The sequence below is a fragment of the Varanus komodoensis genome, unplaced genomic scaffold (assembly GCF_004798865.1).
Source record: "Varanus komodoensis strain SLA01 unplaced genomic scaffold, ASM479886v1 scaffold2, whole genome shotgun sequence".
NCBI classification, from domain to species: Eukaryota; Metazoa; Chordata; class Lepidosauria; order Squamata; family Varanidae; genus Varanus; species Varanus komodoensis.
This window is the reverse complement of record NW_025335568.1, coordinates 66428944-66448298: the sequence shown is the minus strand read 5'-3', so window position 1 is coordinate 66448298 and position 19355 is coordinate 66428944. Positions and strand designations below refer to the sequence as shown.

Sequence of the window (19355 nt, the reverse complement as noted above, 5' to 3'; positions counted from 1 at the left end):
AGTTATTTCAGGGTTTCAGATCATCTGTAGATTTTCAGATACTAAAGGCATTCTATAAGGCATGCAGAGCATTTGAAAAAAATAGCATGCATAAAGGTAAAGGTTTCCCCTTGACGTTAAGTCCAGTCATGCCTGACTCCTGGGGGCAGTGCTCATGTCCGTTTCCTAGCCGAGGGAGCCAGCGTTTGTCCACAGACAGTCTCTGTGGTCATGTGGCCGGCATGACTAAACACCGAAGTGCACGGAACGCTGTTACCTGCCCACCAAAGTGGTACCTTTTTATCTACTTGCATTTGCATGCTTTCAAACTGCAAGGTTGGCAGGAGCTGGGACAGAGCAACGGGAGCTCACCCTGTTGTACAGAGTCGAACCGACGACCTTTCAATCTACCAGCACAGCAGCACAGCGGTTGAAATCACTGCGCCACCTGCAGTCCCTTATAGCATGCATAGTTATCCACAAATTTCCTGGCTCATTTAATTATTTTGTTGCATCTGGACAACCCTTTTTCTCAGACATTCCAACCCTCGTGTCATAAACACTGAACATTTGCCTTTTCCTATTTCTGTTGTAATCCACTTCGAGAGCCCTGTGGGGCTAATAACATGGAGTATAAGCTTAATAGTAAATAAGCAAGTTGCTACACATTTGTGTGTATGCACTAGGAGGGGATTGTTTAATGTTAACCTTGAAGTATCTGTCACGTAGAATAACACTTTCTGCTCCTTGTCCTTGTTATATCGTCTTGTAAAAATCACAAATTATATTGTAAAAATCACAAAATATATATGTAGCTTTAGCAGCTTGAACTTAAAATGTTAAGGCTTTTTTAAAATAGGAAGTTTGGGCAGGGTGCGGGGGAGGGAACAGCTGTCCAAAGCATGGCTATTAGTTTAATACTCTCAAAGATTATGTGAAATGCTTTTGTATCATACAGAAATACTTACTGGCATTTTGCATATTTGAAATAGGAACTTCACCATTTTTCAATTTCTGTGACATTACTCCAACTGAAATGCTGCATTTTCATTAAGTTGATTTGATTTTTATTTCAGGGCATGGATGATTTGCAAGTTAGGTCTGCTGCTACAGATATATTTTCTTATCTGGTAGAATTCAGTCCATCCATGGTCCGGGAATTTGTGATGCAAGAAGCCCAGCAGAGCGATGACGTAAGAAAAATGCAGCAGTTTTACTTGACATGGTTAAACTTACAAAACTAATAGCTATTCCTAGAACCAGAGCCCTTACTCTAGCAATGCAAAATATTAATCTCCCTCAAAACGTGGCACTCCCCACCCAGCAGTGTAAGTTTGAGAATTTAAGCCTCTATTCTTAATGGTATTTGGAACTGAGATGAAAGGATGCCTCAGTTGTTACAGTTACAGTAATGACCAGATAGGAGAAAAAGAAATTGGAGATATCAAAGATGAAATTGTATTTTGTCAGTTCATACATAATGTACAGCCATGGTGTAGCACTATGTGAGCAAACCTGCAAAAGCCTGAGCAAAGTATTAGGCTCACAGGCTTTCCTGTTGCTTTGCCCATATAGATGTGAAGGTGACCTTGTAGAGTTTCATTTCATATTTAAAAATCTCCCAGTTAGCTTTATATTTGAACCAGGGATGCTGAGTTGAAATTCTAGTCAGCTGATAAGCAGACCTATTTCAAACCATCACTTTTAAGGGTGCAAAGGGTGCAGATGATGGTCCATATGTTACGACCTGGTGTTTGCCTGCCTTGAGCATGTTTGTCTTTTTAGCTTGAACACTTTCAGTGTATGCGTTTTTTCTTCTCTGAATTATAACTGACAATAATAGTAATACGCCTGTTAATCTCAAAACAAAAGGAGGCACTAAAGCTAAACGGTCCCAGTAATTTAGCATTCACCCTTTATAAGACTTCCACTTTTCTTTTGTGCAATTTGCACATAATTTGTAGAAATTTGGAGCAATTTGAAGTTTTATGGTGCATTCACATTTAAATAGTTAATGGCAAGCCTGCTAAGTTTCCCATTGGCTGGTTAAATGTGAATAGCATTCACTTTAGGCCACGTGTGTTTCTTAAGCATATGCATCCAGATCATGAGTAATGGGTCACTCTCTAAACAGGCCATAGTTATTTAAGACTGTGTGTGAGAGAGCAAATGACCATGTTGCTTCCTGAAATCTCATTACATTTGCTTTGCATCCGCTTTCACCACCTACCTAGGTGTGTGCCTTGGAATGTGACTTCTGAAGCCAGAACTCTTGGTTATTAAACCCATGGTTTGTTGATGAAACTGGGTATAAAGTGTGCATCTGTACACAGTCTCATACAGCCCCAACAATTCATGGACGCGTACACAGTCGCACAACCCCAACAATACATGGACAAAACAACCCATGTATTACTATTTTGTGTGAGCCAGGTCACAGTACACAAAATCATAGATTATTAAAATTTGAAGCAGGACACAAAGCAGTAAACAGATTTGTGGGTGTGAACACATTTGAGAATTATTACAATGATGAAAACTTAATCAGCTCCCTTTTACCAAGAGGAAAACCTCACTAAGAAGGGTGGCTAAAGCAGTACCCTTAAAGAGAAGTAAAACTAAGAAGTGTTAGGGGATTTTTCTTGGAGGGGAGAGCTACTTTTGTTAAATACCTGAAAGTAGAATGTCAAACTTGTCTTATTTATTTCAGGACATCCTCCTCATAAATGTAGTCATTGAGCAAATGATCTGTGACACTGACCCCGAGCTTGGGGGAGCTGTTCAGTTAATGGGGCTCTTACGTACACTAATCGATCCTGAGAACATGTTGGCCACAGCTAATGTAAGAAAATGGAAAGGGGTAAAGAAACTTTACTGTCTAAGAAACATGTTGAATACAGTCTACTTGTCTTTTGGCACACTTTGTAACTCCTGTGCTATTTATGCATAGTGACTTTGCATTTCTTGGCAGTGCACTTTGAAGCATGTTTTTTATGTATCTGCTTGTTGTACATGAATTTATATTTGTAGTTTTATGTCTGAAAGACAGTTCCTACAGCATGACATAAGTGGATTTTGTTAGTCTATGTGCATGGCTTTTCAAATGGCTTCAGTTTTTCACACACCATTTTGTGTTGAGTTCAGGCGATGCCTGTTAAAAGAGTTGTGTTTGGTCGGGGTGGGGGAGCGCTTCCCATCTTTCGATCAAATTATGAGTTTTGCTATGATGACTGCTGCCCATCCTGCTTAATCTTGGAAGCCAAGCAGGGTCAGGTGTGGTTAGAATCTGGATGGGCGACTTAAATGAATGATTCTATGATCATTGTTACAAACTGCCCAGAGAGCTTCAGCTATGAGCTGTATAGAAATGTAAACAACAACAATAGCACCATTTAAGTGGGCATGAGTGACACCATTATAGACAAAATATCCGAATATGTGTAGACATCAGTACAAAGTTTTGCATTCCACTTTGGAGCCATAGAAAGTGTTCAGAGTTCAGCTTAAAGGTACAAGTTCATGTTCTGAAGCAAAATGTGAAGCTTACTAGCTAGACAAGTTGCCATTTCTTAACCTACAAGCACAGAAGCTTATTGAGGAGTAAGAAGAAAGCATGATGCAACTTCCTTCTACCATTGTGACTGGGCAGGAAAAGATGTCACATATATGTGTGTGACATTTTTAGCAGACACTTTTAAATCAGAATGCTTGCATTGTTTCATCTGAAGATTGAGTAACATGGAATGTCACATGAGTGGACTTCGGCTTATGAAACAGGATTTTCCCTTCCTCCCCTTCAGTTCTGGATAACCCTTCAAGCCTGTCCTGAAAAACCCACCAATCTGCTGGGACAAATTTTGAGGACATGCATATGGGAAAGGGATTCATCTTGCCACCAGCTTCCAGTCCATTGGTCAATGGATTCTAATATTTCACCCACTAATATTAAATATTTTGATCCTACCATTCCTTATGCAGTTTGTAAGACAGCTCACAGCACATTTAAAGCTGCTCTCAGTAGAATAATGTAAAGAGGAAAATTAAGAGGAACCACTTACTCAAGAACCATTTAAAATCATTCAGCCTCTAAAACCCAAAACCCAGGAAAACAAAAAAAAATAGCATTACATGGTGCATGAAGATCAACGGTTTGCATTCAGTACAGAAAATAAGTGGAGGGAGTTCCATAGCTACTGTTACTAAGGCTCAAGCTTTGCTTGTCAGCCACCTCTCTTCAAGAGATGAGAACATCCAGATCTTACAGAGGTGTCTTTCAGTTCTTCTGAGTGTGCATTATTTAAGCATTGGATGCAACATGATTTATTTCTGTCTGTTGGTGTGTTCATACTTGTGAGCTGCATGAGTTCACAGGCTCTTTTAATACTTGCTAATTTACTGAATATTCTGTGTTCCAGAAAACTGAAAAAAGTGAATTTCTCAATTTTTTCTACAACCATTGTATGCATGTCCTCACTGCTCCTCTTCTAGCAAACACATCAGAGGACAAAAATGATAAAGGTAAGACCAGCTATGAGAAGAAGTTTATCTTTTATTTTCAACGAACAGCATTCGCTTATGTCCAAACCTATACAAAACTGTGCTTAACTATAGTTTAGAGAAGCAAGCATACTTCACACTGTGGCTGGCTCCCCCCCGCCCCGCCCGTCCCGCACAGTTCTTGGTTCAGAATAAATAACTTTGGTTAGTTGAAGACCGAGCAGATGGTTCTAGTCTCTTTATGAGCTTGCCAGATGGGATGCGTATACACTCAATCCTGTAGTGTTAAATAATGGTTTAATGTTCCACTGGAATACAGCTAATGGCTAGTTAATTGTCAGAGGGTGAGTTTGTATGACACAACAACCTGTCCTGTGAATAAACCACACAGTGGGTTGTTTGTGGAACAACCCACAAATGTGTCTGACATTTTATCAAGTTTGTCATGGTTTGTCCCTCACTCCTTCCCCCTTAGTATCCCACCAGTATTCCAGGAGACTTAGTAGTTGAACCTGTCTTGTCATCTCTGCTTGGTCAATCATCACCTTCTTTTGGGCCGCACTGTCACATTCGCCACCCCCTTTTCTTTTGGAGCCAGTGTGTGATGCTAGCTGATAACTGCCAGAGTGCCTAGGCAGGGCATTATAGCAGTTCTTACTAGTTTGCCACCTAAAAAAGGGTGGGCATGAGAAATATGTACAAATATTTTTGTAAATGTTGTGGTCTGTATTTCTGTCTAAAATGCGTGAAGGCTTGCCTAGTCATTGTCCTGGTGACTGTCTCCTGGCAAAGTTCAGGTTTGCACCCACCTTATTTAACTTTCCAGAGTACCTAGAGGCTAGGAAAGTATGGAGGAGGTGAAGGGGATGGAAACCTGTGCGGGCAATACTACAAAACTAAAAGATCACACCCAAAAGGAGGACATGTAATTGTCAGTTCCTTTTGTGAGCAGAGTTTCCATTCTGGCTTTGCTTTTTCTCTTCACAAATCTCCATTTGATAGTTGTCAATTAAAAACAAAATAACCTGTTTGCAGCGTGATTTCTGTCAATACCTATGGATGTTGCCTCCTGCACTTTGACAAAAAAGACTTACTAGGACATTGGCCAGGCAAGACTTTGCATTTTGAATAGTCAAAGATGCATATTTCTGCATCTCCTTGTAGGGGCCCACTGGCAAAAAATATTAAAATGTTTGTGCATATTTCTGGTTGTTATGTTTTTAAAGGTGGAAAACGATGAGAACTTTTCTAATGTGCCACCTGGGTGCTTTGGGAGGACTGTCACTGGGGGATTTCACAAAAAGTCTCTAGAGGGGTAGGGAGAAGCAGCAGTGGCAGATGGAAAGGGGTCAGGAGGAGCAAGCCAGTGACAGTCCCTCCAAAGTGCCTCTTGGACTTCGTTGGGCAGCTGTCACTGGCAGTGGCAAGGACCGAGTTCAGGAAGAGCAGCACAGGAGTTTTGTCAAGTATCTTGATCAGTGCTCCCCTGGACCCACAGTGGGATCACTGTGCTAGGACTGGATGACAGTCCAATCTAATTTCCAATCCATTGTGAGAAGACAACCACTACAACAAGCCTTGGGTTGTTAGAATAGTTTGTAGCCCTAAAACAAGCCTCCCTGTAGAGAGAAGTCCAGGGAAGTGTGGCATAACAACCTGCCATGGCTAGTAACTCACAATGGGCTGCTGTGCCATATGAAGACAGTCAGGAAAATACTGTTGTAGAAGTAGAAATGTTACAGGTTCTCTTTTTCAGTCACTGCCAAGTACTGAAAATTGTGCTCTTCAATGGGTTTGGTAGCTTCCCCTTCCTCCCTGCCTTTCATGGCTCCTTTTTACTTAACTTGCACAAAAATGTTATTCCTTAACTGGAAAAAACTGCAAGGAGATTTTTAAGGTTCAGCAGGTGCCGTGGCAAACATTCTTGGTGTCCAAAAGCCAGAATAATCTTTTCGAGGTATGCCGAGGATTTCAGCTTGTTAGGCAGAGCACCAAAGAAGTACCTTGAAGCAGCTTTGCCCACGGATTCTCTGCATAAGGCTTTCACTGTAAGGACAAAATTGTTTCCTGTACTGAAACAGCGTCACCCCTCATCTCCCTGGAAGCGGGGTTAACACCTGGGTGTGCTGACAGCCTCTGGAGCAGTGGGAGAGAACTTTACAAACTACATGGCAAGTTGCACAGTCTTTTTTCTCAATCTGGGGAGAAGATTGATGTGTTGCTTGCCCAAGCAGCTTTGGAGGCCCATGAAGCGCCCCCTGGCCTGTTCAGGGAATTAGCATAGCCATAAATAAAGGGGAGTGTAAGGTTTTCCCCCCACGTCTTTATATTCTGCATCCACATTTTATCAGCCTGTAAACTGTATAGCACCTCTGACACAGGTAGTTTCATTTCTTCCTAAGTATCCTCAAATCTCAAGTGAGGTGCCTTGGCTGGACAAAGCCCCTACAATTAAAACACTGCAAAATTTGCAGTAAAGGTACATTTGGACAGATATTTTGTAAAAAAAACGACAAGAACCCCAAAACCTCACACCATTACTGCTGCAAAAGAGAGCTATGAAAAGATGCAGTACAATCACTCCTCTTTTGAGACTTCATGGAGACTCGGGCAAGTGTTGAACAGAAGCAGGACAGTGATGAGTGTTAGTACAACACTTAAAAGTGAGAGGAGCACCTTATTTAGTAATAAATACTAAGTAGCAAGTAAGTACTTAGTAGATATTATCCCCCCTCCTACTTTTTGGGGCACCCACTTCTTTTGCTTTCCCTCCTTTGTTCCTCTCCATAGTATCACTCTCCCCAGTCCCTTGGCAAGTGGTTGCAAATTTGCCTGCCTGCAGTCTCGCCTAGTCAGTTTCCTTGTGTGTTAAGTACCAGAGTTTGCTCCTTTTGACTGCTGCAACTGACAAGACCATGGACTATACATGTCAGAGGGCTGTGACTGCACATTTGTGCACCAGTGAAAGACACGTGTGCAATTATCTGGGGACATTTTGTTTGAAGGTGGCAAATAACTGACAGTCGCTCCAAAGTGCCACTTGGGCATCAGTGGAAGGGCAGTCACTGATGGAGACAGGAGTGAAATCTCACAAACTGCAAAGGGTTTTGCCTCTCTCATTGAGCGTCTCTGTGATCCACAATGGAATCAGTCTGCTGGGTTTGAGCAGCACAGCAACCCATTGTTAGTTAAACAACCCCTGGAACAAGCTTGGGGTTTTCGCTCCAAAATAAGCCAGCCAGCCGCTTTATAAAAATCCCAGAAACCAAGCGAACCACTTAAATGTCTCTCTTTACAATCTGAGTCTGTTCTCTTCATCTTACACATTGCATCAGTTCGCACAAAAACGAAGCCTTTGGTTTGTAGGTTCTCTGCTGTCCTCATCTTCAAGCTCTTGAGAGAGAGCAGTTTCCAATTTTAAATCAACTACATCTCTATTTAACATTCAAACTTCAGGAACTGTGCTTTGAGAACAAAGGAGGATCTCAAACCACAGTTTTATCCTGTCGAGTTCTTATTAATTATAGTGTAAACAAATCATTGTTCCCTGAATTCAGGCATCAAAAGGAACTCTGCTTAGTCTAAAAGTGACAGCTTCCCTTCCTCGTGGGCTTGAATGAAGAGGAGTGACATGTGGGGTAATGCCAAGACCAAAGCTTGTTTAGCCCCAAGGGCTCCTCGCAAGAATGAATCCATGTTACTAAATACGACTTAAGCGTCTCTCCAGTGTTTGAAAGTGTTGTGATGTTTAGTGATGGAAGCGAAACATAATGTAGCTTGGCAACTTCTTTTGGGACTGTAGCATTTTACTCACCTGTCCCTGACCTTGGAGCCAGCCATCACACAACGTCCAGTTGCAGTATCCCACCTTTTTCCTGCAGGGAAGCAAACTCGTAGGTGCCTTACTTATTATTTTCTGCAACAATAACCGTATGAGGTAGGACGAGAATCGGTGACTGACCCAGAGTCACCCAGTGACTTCATAGCTGAGTGAGGACTCCAGAGTCTAAGTTTAAGTACTAATTGCTAGATCACACTGGTTTTCACTGGTAAATATACATGTCCAAAATTGCCCAGCCCTGAAATAAAATGGATACTTCTTGTCTTGAAATGTATGCCATGTGCCACCGTAAGCAGATAAGCAACTGATGGTGTTAAATCTTTTTACTTTTTGTAAGATGCTGTAGTTGGAAACAACAAGAGTAACACAATTTGCCCAGGTAGGTGGAAGTTTTTCTGTGTAATGTTTCTTCAAAAGCTTAATCGAAATGCAGCATGCAGATGAAATTATCTGTTCCTAGGAACTCTTCCTCGATAGCTGCTGCTTTCTTCTAGCCAGGAGGACACAATTGGCCACACAGTTATGCAAAAAGTCACTAGCTGAAGTGGTATAATGAATCCAGCTTTTATATTCTATACATATATAGTACATTTACATTAGAGTTTAGATTTTATAATTTAAAAAAAACTATGGTTTGAATATGGCGGTAACTCTCCTAATGTTATGTTAACCTTTGAATTGATATTAGAGTTGGTTTGTTGGTAGGTGGGGAGTGAGGGCTGCCCTTAAGGTACCCTCCTGCTACATTGGCAATATTTACACTAACACAGGGTATAATTTTCATATTGTTTTCACTGTTATGATTTCTCTGAATACTTGTGAGAATTTTAGCTTGGTACATTGTTGGATATCCTTATTTTCCCACTCAGAACTTCAGTTCCCAGGAGTCCTTTGGGAGAGGCAGTAAAACTAATGAACCAGTGTGAATGTGTGGTTTAGCTGTTAAGGGTGCGCAGCTTGATTATTTGTCCTAGCTTCGCTGGTGCTAACAGCGGCATGTGCCATTACAGCAGCATCCTGTTATTCATGAGAGGAGCATGGAAGCTGCCTTCTCCCAAGTTGGACCACTGGTTCATCTAGCCTGTAGCCACTCTCTGGGGTTTCAGGCAGGGTTCTTCTCCAGCCCTGCCTGAAAATGCCATGGAATGGGCCTTGAACCTTCCACATGACAAACACAGACTCTGCTGCTGAGCTGCAGGAACACCCAACATCGCAGTGGGATTGCCAGTCAAAATCACTCACTGCAGGGAAAGGTACTTTGGAGAGGCTCTGGAGTAAAGGGCCCTAGAAGCCTGCCTGACGTGGCAGGGGTGAGCCTGTCGCATTGTGGCAGCCCGGCAGCCCTGTGCGGTGATGCCGGGCTGCCGTGGGGAGGGAAGCGTTGGAGATGAGGCCATGACAGGGAACAGGGCTCTTCAGTGCCGGCCACCGCTGTGTTCTTCACCACCAAATACTTGTAGTGCGGTGTGTGAATTAAACATTTCAAAGCAGAAAAAGAAGCACTGGTCTCAATGGTTTCCAGGACGCTTTCTTACTTGGGGAAATTGCAGGAGCTGACTATCCTGGGCAGTCTGTGGTTTGGTTATCTTCTGTGAACAGCTTGCATGCACATGTGTCACATTATGAAGCATTCGCAACACAACAGAAAAGGGGAGAATTGCATTTTGAGTTCATGAGAAGGCAGCTGCATTCTCATAATCTCCAGTGGGACAAGTCATGATCCTATGTTGCGTCTTTGCACACTTGGCTCGAACAGGAACTTCCTGGTTTGACAAACTATAGGTGTGACAACATAATCTGAGCAAATCAGGATTGCAAATGCACACAGCTCATTCCTGATCCTTCCTAGTATTGAGGATTGGTGAATGTCTTGTCTGAATATAGACATAAATAGTCATGCAAATTTAGTTACCTTGTGGACAGAGTCAGTGTCAACATAGGCTTTTGAACAAAACTCTAAGCATTTGACATGATGTGGCCACCAGACCTTCTGGAAGAAGACCTTGAAGAAACATGCTTGTGCCTTTCAGGAGAAATGTCTGGCTCCTTTGTCAGCAGCTGCAGATCGATATTAGTGAGCCACCTTAAATAGTCAGAGAAGTAGGGTAAAAATGGTTTAAATACAGTGTTCCTCGGTCTGGGATCCCAGCAAAGATTCATTCAGGGTTGTCTCTCTCCAGTTTACTCCACAAAACGCAGCACATCTGGCTTAGCAAATGCTTTGCTCCAAGGCCAGTACATTTCTGGTAGCCCTTGACATTTGCAGAACAGCCCACGGGGTTCTTTCCATCTCAATGAGTTTTGTTTATTTTTCAGACAACTATCAAACAGCACAGTTGCTTGCCTTAATTTTGGAGCTACTCACTTTTTGTGTGGAACACCACACATACCACATCAAGAATTACATTATGAACAAGGATCTGCTGAGGAGAGTTTTAGTCCTGATGAATTCAAAACACACCTTTTTAGCACTCTGTAAGTACCAAGTCAGATGTTCTCCTCTAGACGTGTACAGTTGGTCTGTGGTTTATTGATTTACATCTATCTTGTGGTGGATGTGCATCAGTAGAAAAAAATGCATCCTGGACTTTTGCATGTGATGCAATTGGGAAGGGAACACAGAAAAACTGCCAAAGTACTTCCTGAGAATTGTAGCTGCTTTTTTTTTTAAAGTTAGTTTCTAGACTTAAGGTTTTGAGAGAGCAATACAAATGTGTATGAAGTGTCTGGCAAAAACTCAGAAATCAAAGATCCTGAATAAAATTTTCGGTGGTCAAAGGTGGAGCTATCTCCTTTTCAGTCCTTGTCCCTTACCATGATTGGCAAAGGGAGAATAGGTTATGTAAAATGAGAGGAACTGTGCAAATAGGCATAATTTCTTTTCAGTATGCTCACTGTGGTAGCTCCAGACCTGTATTGTGTTAATTTTGTCTTCCTGGGATAAGTAGCTGACCAAACTTGAACAAAACTGCTAAGAGCACACATCTGAGAGGAGGACCAAGGACTTCCCAGTGTATGTTTTGGCTCCTCAGAACCTCTGACTCAGATTGTGGTGCTTGTGGCCGGCTCCTCCTGCAGAATTCTCACAGTGCAGTTGAGCCTTGCAGCAGCCCCACAACACAACTCCCTTTCCACACACACGCACAGGACCATTCCATAGCCGGCTTTGCAGGTGCTTAGACTTGTCCGCATCAGCACTGCAGTGCCTCAGTGCCTTGTAAAATGCTTTGGAAGCCTTTTCTGTGCAAATCCCATTTGAAACGGACGCAAGAGAAGTGGGTGCTCTTGGTCAGTGGCTGTTTTTCTTACTGTGATTCATACAGAATAATTTCCCTGTGCTTTCTATTTGTGGTTTCTGCAGAGATGATGCAAGTCAAATGTATCTGGGCTGGGTGGCACCTCTAATGTGCAGCCTTCCTGTCCAGTGAGCAGGAGAGTGGACCCTGCTTCCCCCGACACAGAATTAAATATAATGGCATTGCTCTTTAACAAGTCTGAAACCCTGTATATCTTTCTAGATGTTAAACACTGCCGTTCCCCCCACCCCAGTTAGCTCCCTATGTAATTGAAGAACGCGAACTCCCTGCCTGCAAAACAGCCCTGGTTTTCCCAGCTCAGATCCAGCAGCAATTAAAAATCCACACACATTGACAGAGAAAGAGCTGACTGACTCTGAATAGAGCCAGGCTTTTCCGTTTACTGTTTTATAAACTCTGATTAAACTGATAAGAACAGATACGACACTTGATCTCAGCCAAAAGACCGAGAAGCTCTGATTTTCTAGTACCTTTTCAAAGTGTGAAAGAATGGCTGCTTAAAGCAAGCTTCATGGTAGAAGGCAATGGGAAGTAAAGAGCTGCAGGAGCAGAACTTGCTTAAGATGCAGGCTTGTGGGTAGCAGAAGAAAGCATTAAATCCAACGGCTGCTGCCCGCCAGCTCTCACTCAATTAGAGGATTGTGGGAAATAGCAGGATTAAGGGCACAGGGGGAAAAACTGGTCTGGTGATGTAGTTTGCTAATAAAGAAAAAACTAACACATACAAAAAGGAAAGACAAAATTCTGTGACTTCTTCTGGTTGGAGAATGCAGCCAATTCTTAATAGAAGAACTAAATTCCTAGGCACCATGGTGACCATATTTGTAGATTCCTGGTTAAATGTACCTTTGTCCAACTTTTTTTGCTACCGAGCATTAAACTGAACCACTCATTTCTCTCACTATAAGTGATCAAGTGCAAATAATGTGAAAAGGGTCTGTGAAGATTTTTTTGAGGACAAGTAAGGACATTCCTAAAATGTGTATTGGCATTGCAGGTGCCCTTCGTTTCATGAGGAGGATAATTGGACTAAAAGATGAATTTTATAATCGTTATATCACCAAAGGGAACTTATTTGAGCCAGTCATAAATGCTCTTTTGGATAATGGAACTAGATACAACCTCTTGAATTCAGCAGTCATTGAACTTTTTGAATTCATCCGGGTGGTAAGTTTTCTGTGGTCATATTTTTCAGTCTCATCTTCTAAAATAAAATATAAGCATACATGGATTTTATATATTCATTCTGAAAGCATAAAGGCCTTATACGTTAAGTGTGTAAAAAGCAACAGTGAAAGATATAATATAGGGGCAGAGGTGTGGGTCTGGATCAGCAATTGCTGCTGGAATGCAGTGGGCCATTCTGCAGAATCGCTGGGGCTCGCCATTCCTTATTTAAGCTGTGGTTGTCATGCAGGCAGGTGGCCATTCGGAACATTGGAACATGATTGATTGTGCTGTGTGAATCTGGGCAACAGGTGTTGTTCAAGGGTTGAGCAGCCCTCAAGTAACTTCGCAAGAGATCATGCGTCACTGTGGAGTTGCTTGACCCTGAAGCATTGCCTGGAGTCAGATGGCGTGGCAAGCCGCAGCCCGGGCTGGAGTAGGCAGATTGGTTTGGTGCCTGTGGGCGTCCTGGTTCATCCATCGTGGGCTGTGGTGCTTGAGCAAAGTGGGTCAGAGGTCCCGGTCACACAGTCAGGTGCATCACCGTAGCTTGTTTTAAATGTGGTGCCTGCTGGGACACCTTTTGCTGAATTTCCCATCCAGGCAACACCCTCCAAACCTGGGTGGCATGACTCATTTGTAGGGGAAACAACCCTGGAATAATGCAACAAAATGCCATAGCTTGTGTGAGAATTGGTTTCCCCTCAAACAAGCCATTCCATCCCATTTCAGACAGTTTGACAAGTGGCATCCAGGCGGGTAATTAGTCTGATGGTGCCTGGAGCTCCCTGGCAACATAAGCAAACTGCTGTGGCTTAAATAAGCTATGGTGGCCAGTTCTGACTGAGCAGTGGACCATTCCCTCTCCTCTTGGCCAGGCTCCTGGTCCCTCCATCTTTTGCAGGAAGTGAATGCCGTGTTCACTCAGTGCCAGCAATCACTTGGGTCTCCAGTTCATCTCCTGCTCCCTCTAAGAATTGTCCTGGTCCTGACTCCAGATGAACATGGAATTTAGTTATTTTACCATAGATACCTTCCTTCTGCTTTCAAAGCTCCCAGCAGAGTTAACAAATAAAAATTGAACCATTACAAAATAAAATTAACAGCTTAATAAATCAGAAGAACTATAAAACAGACCTACTTTAGAAGCACCAACATATGTAAAGCCATTTATCAGAACTCACTTGATGGTGTGCTCAAACACCTGAAAAATTTAAAAGGCCTTGGTGTGGAAAGGCATTGGGTTTCACATCAGGTGAGCTTTGTCAGTTCTGGAGACACCCCTCGCACTAGTCACCACCCAGGTGAACTCTTCAGGCAGTAGGATGCGAAGGGGCCTCCAGACAGGACCACTTCCCGTCAGACTTGGCTTCCTGTCAGAGGGAAGGCCTGGGAGTGCGTGCAGGTTTTGAGGACATGGGAGCCAGAGACTTGCTTTGGGACCAGACTCTTCAGGATCTTGCAGACACTCTGTACTGATGTCCTGGAATACAGCTAGTTGAGCTCTGGGTATCAGCTACTCTTCTGCTGGGGAATCTGCCTGTCTTCACTATGGACGCTTTCCCAAATTTCAGACTGTTTTAATGCTAGCACTGCTGTTGGCAACTGCAAGGAACCTCTCTTACAGCTGAACAGGGTAGTTTCCCAGAGATTCATATGGTTGAAGCCAGGCTTTTAATGCAGTTTTGCAGAGCGTGAATAAATTATTCCCGCCATTCCTTCCCTGCTGCATGCCTGTCCCCACAAGGATTTTCCAGTGGTTCAGACTCAGAGCATTTTGCAGGAAAAGCCTTCCCTCGTCACCTTTTTTCCACTGATTTCATAAAGTTGGTTTCATTCACTGCCTTCAAAATCATGAAATTTCAGAGTGTATTATGAACCAGGCGCAGATGCTGTTGGTCGGGGTTTTGTTCCTCCTGCATGGTCTTGTATATCAGCATAATTTTTCTCAGCCCCTTATACAATCACCATAAAACAAGGAAGGGGGCAACTAGTGGCAGTATGGCTGATTCCTGAATATTATTATTTGTACACATTCACTTTTAAATCAAAGCCACTAGAACCAATCCTAAAAGTCTGTGTTGGTTGAGACTAATATTCTTTATTTGGATTTAAATCCCATTCTGCCTTATGGGTGTCTTTTGGGAAATCTAATGCTTCTTTCTAAATCCCAGGAAAGTGGGGAGGTGTCAGGCTTGTAGAAAGGCAAGCTGAACTTCTTTCCATCGTCCCAGAAGGGATAATACCCCTTCATAAATGTCCCTTCATAAAAAGTCTCCCAGGCCTATACTGATAAAAGAGGTGTAATAGCCACCTCTTATACTGAGAGTCAACTGCAACCTTTTCCCTGCTGGCTGAGGAGCGAGCAGGACGACATCTGGGGATGGCAGCTTCTCCAAGGCCCCCGGGGCAATGCCAGGCCGCCGCCCCCCCCACTCCTCCCACTCCTGCTCATTCTTGGGCAGCAGGCCCCTTGGTTTGCTTCCAGCCTTTCAAAGTGCTCTGTTGGCAGCTTATGTGAGTTGGGAGAGGGAAGTCATCTTGGGGAAGGGTGAGGTTCTTGACTTCCTCCTTTCCTTTCAGCAGAAGCATTTATAAAATTAAGTGGTTCATCTCAGGAGACGAGATTGGGCCTTGGGGTTCTTGCCTGCCGGGCTCCCTGTATTCCGGGTGACCTCCGGTAGCTCACAAGTGTGTGTGGCTGCATCACTGGGAATTCCTTGTTTGCACAGATGGGTTGGTGCATCTAGAAATATTCCTGAGTAGACCAGTTCTTCTATCATGTAGACACGTTCCAAGGGTATAATCCCATGCAAGCTCAGACAGGAAAAAAGGCCTGCACTTCCCAGAATGTCCCAGCCAGCTGTGCTGGGCGTTGTAGACTTTTCCTCTGTCTGGGCTTGCTGAAGATTGCGCCCTACAGGATCTCCGTCCTTTGTATTGGAACAGTTAATCAGGTGATTTAACTGTAATGGGAGGCTCATATTGATGTTTCTGATCTTCTCCAGCTATCATTAAACTTTGTTTTGCATTGAATGCAGGAAGATATCAAGTCACTTACTGCACATATAGTTGAAAACTTTTATAAGGCACTTGAATCTATTGAGTATGTTCAGACATTCAAAGGACTGAAAACAAAATATGAGCAAGAAAAAGACAGACAGAGCCAGAAACTGAACAGGTACAGATCTTGAAACTAAATGTAACTCTGAAAGCGCCCCAGATGACTTTCCCAGTGGCTTTCCTGAACAAAGTACTGTCCTGCTGCTCCTGTCACGAATGAAATTGCAACATGCCCCGTGTATCCTCTCTTGAGTAGAAGACGTGGTGCTCAGCAGCAGATTTTTATTAGCTCAGACATTTCTGTTTTTAATCCATTTGTCTTTCCAAGCTGCATGTGGATACATTTTCTGAGGCATGGGCTTTAGTTTTTCAGTTTGGGAACGCACATTTCTTGTTTTCTAAATGAAAAGGAGGAAACTTGGGAAGAATATTTTTTTCTTAATTATTCTCTCTTGTTCTCTGGTTTTTGTAAGGTCACCTGAGAACTGACTGGCTGAAAGGCAGCGTATAAATCAAATTAAGACAGTTTTCCATGGGATGAGGTGGAGCTCCATGTTCTCCTCCAAGTTGTCACAAGGATATTTTGGTCACAATAGGAGAGATGAGGGATCACCTGGGCCGCCAGGCACACCGACCTGGAATGGGAGCCCTCGTCACCTGTGGAGCCTCCTGGAGCTTTTCCAGTGGGGAGGGTTTGGCCTCCAAGAAGCATCCTCTAGAGGAATCCCCTGGAGGGACTCCATTCTACCTGATCTCAGTTGGAAATAAATAACAGTTGGGACAGTGATGGGAGGGGGTTTAGCTGGTGTCAGAAGAGTGGGTCTGCTTCCCAGCTTCCCTCTTCCCACAAGTTGCTTTACTTGGTGTGCAGAACTCCTGCAGGGACTCCAGGCCCCGTGTGACGCCTTGTCTCAGCTGCTGCTGCTCACAGTTCTAGCCGGATGCCTTTCTCTTTGCTGGAGAGCTGCAGACCTGCATGGCCCTCCCAGCCCAGAGAGAGGCTAAAACAGGTGGCGGATGGTGATGGCTACTGCCTGGGCCACTGCTGTTAGCCGAAGGAAGGGCCTGGTGTGGGGCAGTCTGGCCACTCGCGCACTCCTGCCCAAGAAGAGCCTTCAAGACTATTTTCTTGCGAAGGCTGCTGGGGGGTAGGGGCAACCTCCTGCAACGGGCTCCTGCGCTATCCTTACTTGTGATTTTTCACTCGCATATAGAATTTTGCGTGTGTCTAATTTTCTCTTAGGCTGTCATTCTTTTTGTTTGGCAGAATATTTGAACTTAGATCTGTAGAGTCCCGCTGAGTACCATTGGTATTTGGAGCACACTTCCTGAGATGCTGTATTTTCTTTAGCACCTGTAACAGCAGCCAGGTGCTTTATATACATCAAAACAAAGGTGCAGACTCTGGCCTTTGGGTTACAGCTCAGAGGCAAACAAAGGGGATTGAGTGGAAAAGGTGACCAAAGAAGATCATTTTGATAACTGGGCTGTAAATTCAGCCTAGCTATCAAACTATAAATTCAGTTACAACCAGGAACCTACAGACTGTAAGACTGATGTGAGGAAGTCAGACGGCCTTTGGTATATTACAGAAATGAGTTGTTTTATCTTCATTTTGGTCCCTCAGTTCAGGGAAAAATGTTTTTTGTGAACATGTGCTGCTCCAGACTCGTTAAAGCAGCAGCAAGACACCTTTTGGGCCCTGGGGACCGAAATTCAATGAAGGGTGCTGGGTCGGGGCCATGGCCATGCACACACACCCATCAGCGAGCAGGAGTAGAGGTTTGAAACTTTTCCTGCCTGCCTGCTAGGATCAAGAGCAGAAATCGCTGTGTTCACGCTCCTGAAGGATCAGGGGGACCAGTGTTGTCCCAGTTCTGCAAACAGCTGCGCCAGAGCAATGGCCTTCCTTCCTTCCCAACTGAGGACTGATCAGCTGGGCTATAGAGGAAAGAAGGTGGGGCTGGCTGGGGGCTGCAGTTTGCCTGCCAGGATACAGGACGACTAGACTATGTGCCCCAAGTAAATAAGTGGACTCAGGATTATTTTGTCATCGTATGGCTTGACATCTGCTGCTGCAGCCCGCAGTGTCAAATGTTTAACCTTTCCTGGTGTGTTTTACAGTGTCCCGTCTATACTGCGAAGCAATAGGTTTCGTAGAGATGCCAGAACCTTGGAGGATGATGAGGAAATGTGGTTCAATGAAGATGAAGAGGAGGAGGGTGAAGCCATTGTGCCCCCAGTAGAGAAATCCAAGGCTGAGGATGATTTTCCAGAAAGTTATGAGAAGTTCATGGAAACGAAAAAAGGTAGTGTCCCTATTGAGATTGTGTATGGCCCACTTTATGGCACAATTTTAAGAAGCTATTTCATTGCAAGGTATGAGGAAGCTTCCTGCAGGCGCACTAGCAGAATGAAATCCGAAAGCGTTGGGGCCATTTTAGCCAAACTAACGACTGAACGCAGCAAGCGGGGAATTTCCAGTGCAGGGAAGGGGAAGGCCTCTGTCTCCTTCCCCGTTAGTGTGGGGTGCGTTGAGGCTGGAATTGCTTGTTCAAGGGCAGCATGGCGTGTGCTGGGAAGCAGTCGCGCTTTTCCCTTTCCTGCAGTAAGTTGTTTCCGTGATTTCCTCAGGAAGCAGGTGCAAATAAAACCTTTCTAGAGGACCCAGTTTCTCTCTCCTCAAAACTCTGCCTTTGTTGTGAAACAGACAGTTGCCCAACCCAGGCTTTCACTTTGGGTTTTTCATGTCCCCGCCTAGAACATTCTACCCCAGTGGAGAAAGGAACACTGGGACTCACTGTGGAAGTTTCTTATTGTTGTCTGTGGAAGTATCCTGGCCTTCAGGAGCTGGCACAATAAAAACCTCTTTCCATGAAACGGTCACGCGTACTCCATAAAACAACAAAAACTTCCAAGTTGTCACCCCACATTCTTTTTCCTTATCATTTTCTTTGCATAGCTCTGTTCTTCACGTCTGTTACCCTAAGCTTGTCCTCTGCTTGATAGTGGGCTGGTGTTTGCTCCAGAGAAGCAAAACTAAGTATTTTTTAAATGCTAGTCACTATGCTAGATTTTAAAATGTTAGATTTCGGGCCTTTTGAGTAGGTAAGAAATAAAGCCCATCCTGCATACAGCCGCACACCAAACCAGAGAAACGTCTTAATCCGTACATCTTTTCCCAAGCATGTATATTGTGTCTACCTAATTGCAACCTTCATTTCTCCATTCCATGGCAGACTTGCATGTATACACAGTCCTCCATACTGAGGGAGAGAAAAAGAACGTGGGCCTCACCAGCACGCACACACTGTCTCTCTGCAGCCAGTTCTCATAAAAACCTGTATGTCTTACTTTGCAAGCAAGGGTGGTTCAGTGTTGAAGAGGACCAGGTTAAATATAAGTAAAGTCATGCAGCACAATCAGTGTAAGGGCTCATCCAGTGATGCGTCTGCCAGAACCTGCCGTGCCGCCCTGAGTTCCAGGGGCAC

The 19355-nt window shown here is 43.8% G+C and overlaps 1 protein-coding gene and 1 pseudogene across 2 annotated transcripts in view; one reads left to right on the top strand and one right to left on the bottom strand.

Annotated features, from left to right (window-relative positions):
• Positions 1–19355, top strand: part of PPP4R3B (protein phosphatase 4 regulatory subunit 3B) — a 46253-nt gene that overhangs the window by 17583 nt on the left and 9315 nt on the right. The window contains exons 7-14 of one of the 2 annotated variants that reach the window (XM_044429671.1): positions 1056–1172; positions 2690–2839; positions 4395–4497; positions 8655–8696; positions 10634–10792; positions 12632–12801; positions 15843–15982; positions 17989–18173. In XM_044429671.1, the coding sequence (XP_044285606.1) occupies positions 1056–1172; positions 2690–2839; positions 4395–4497; positions 8655–8696; positions 10634–10792; positions 12632–12801; positions 15843–15982; positions 17989–18173 (1066 nt within the window). The remainder of the gene's footprint in view (positions 1–1055; positions 1173–2689; positions 2840–4394; positions 4498–8654; positions 8697–10633; positions 10793–12631; positions 12802–15842; positions 15983–17988; positions 18174–19355) is intronic. The other variant, XM_044429672.1, reaches the window with a different exon arrangement.
• LOC123023237 lies at positions 11975–12091 on the bottom strand (annotated as a pseudogene).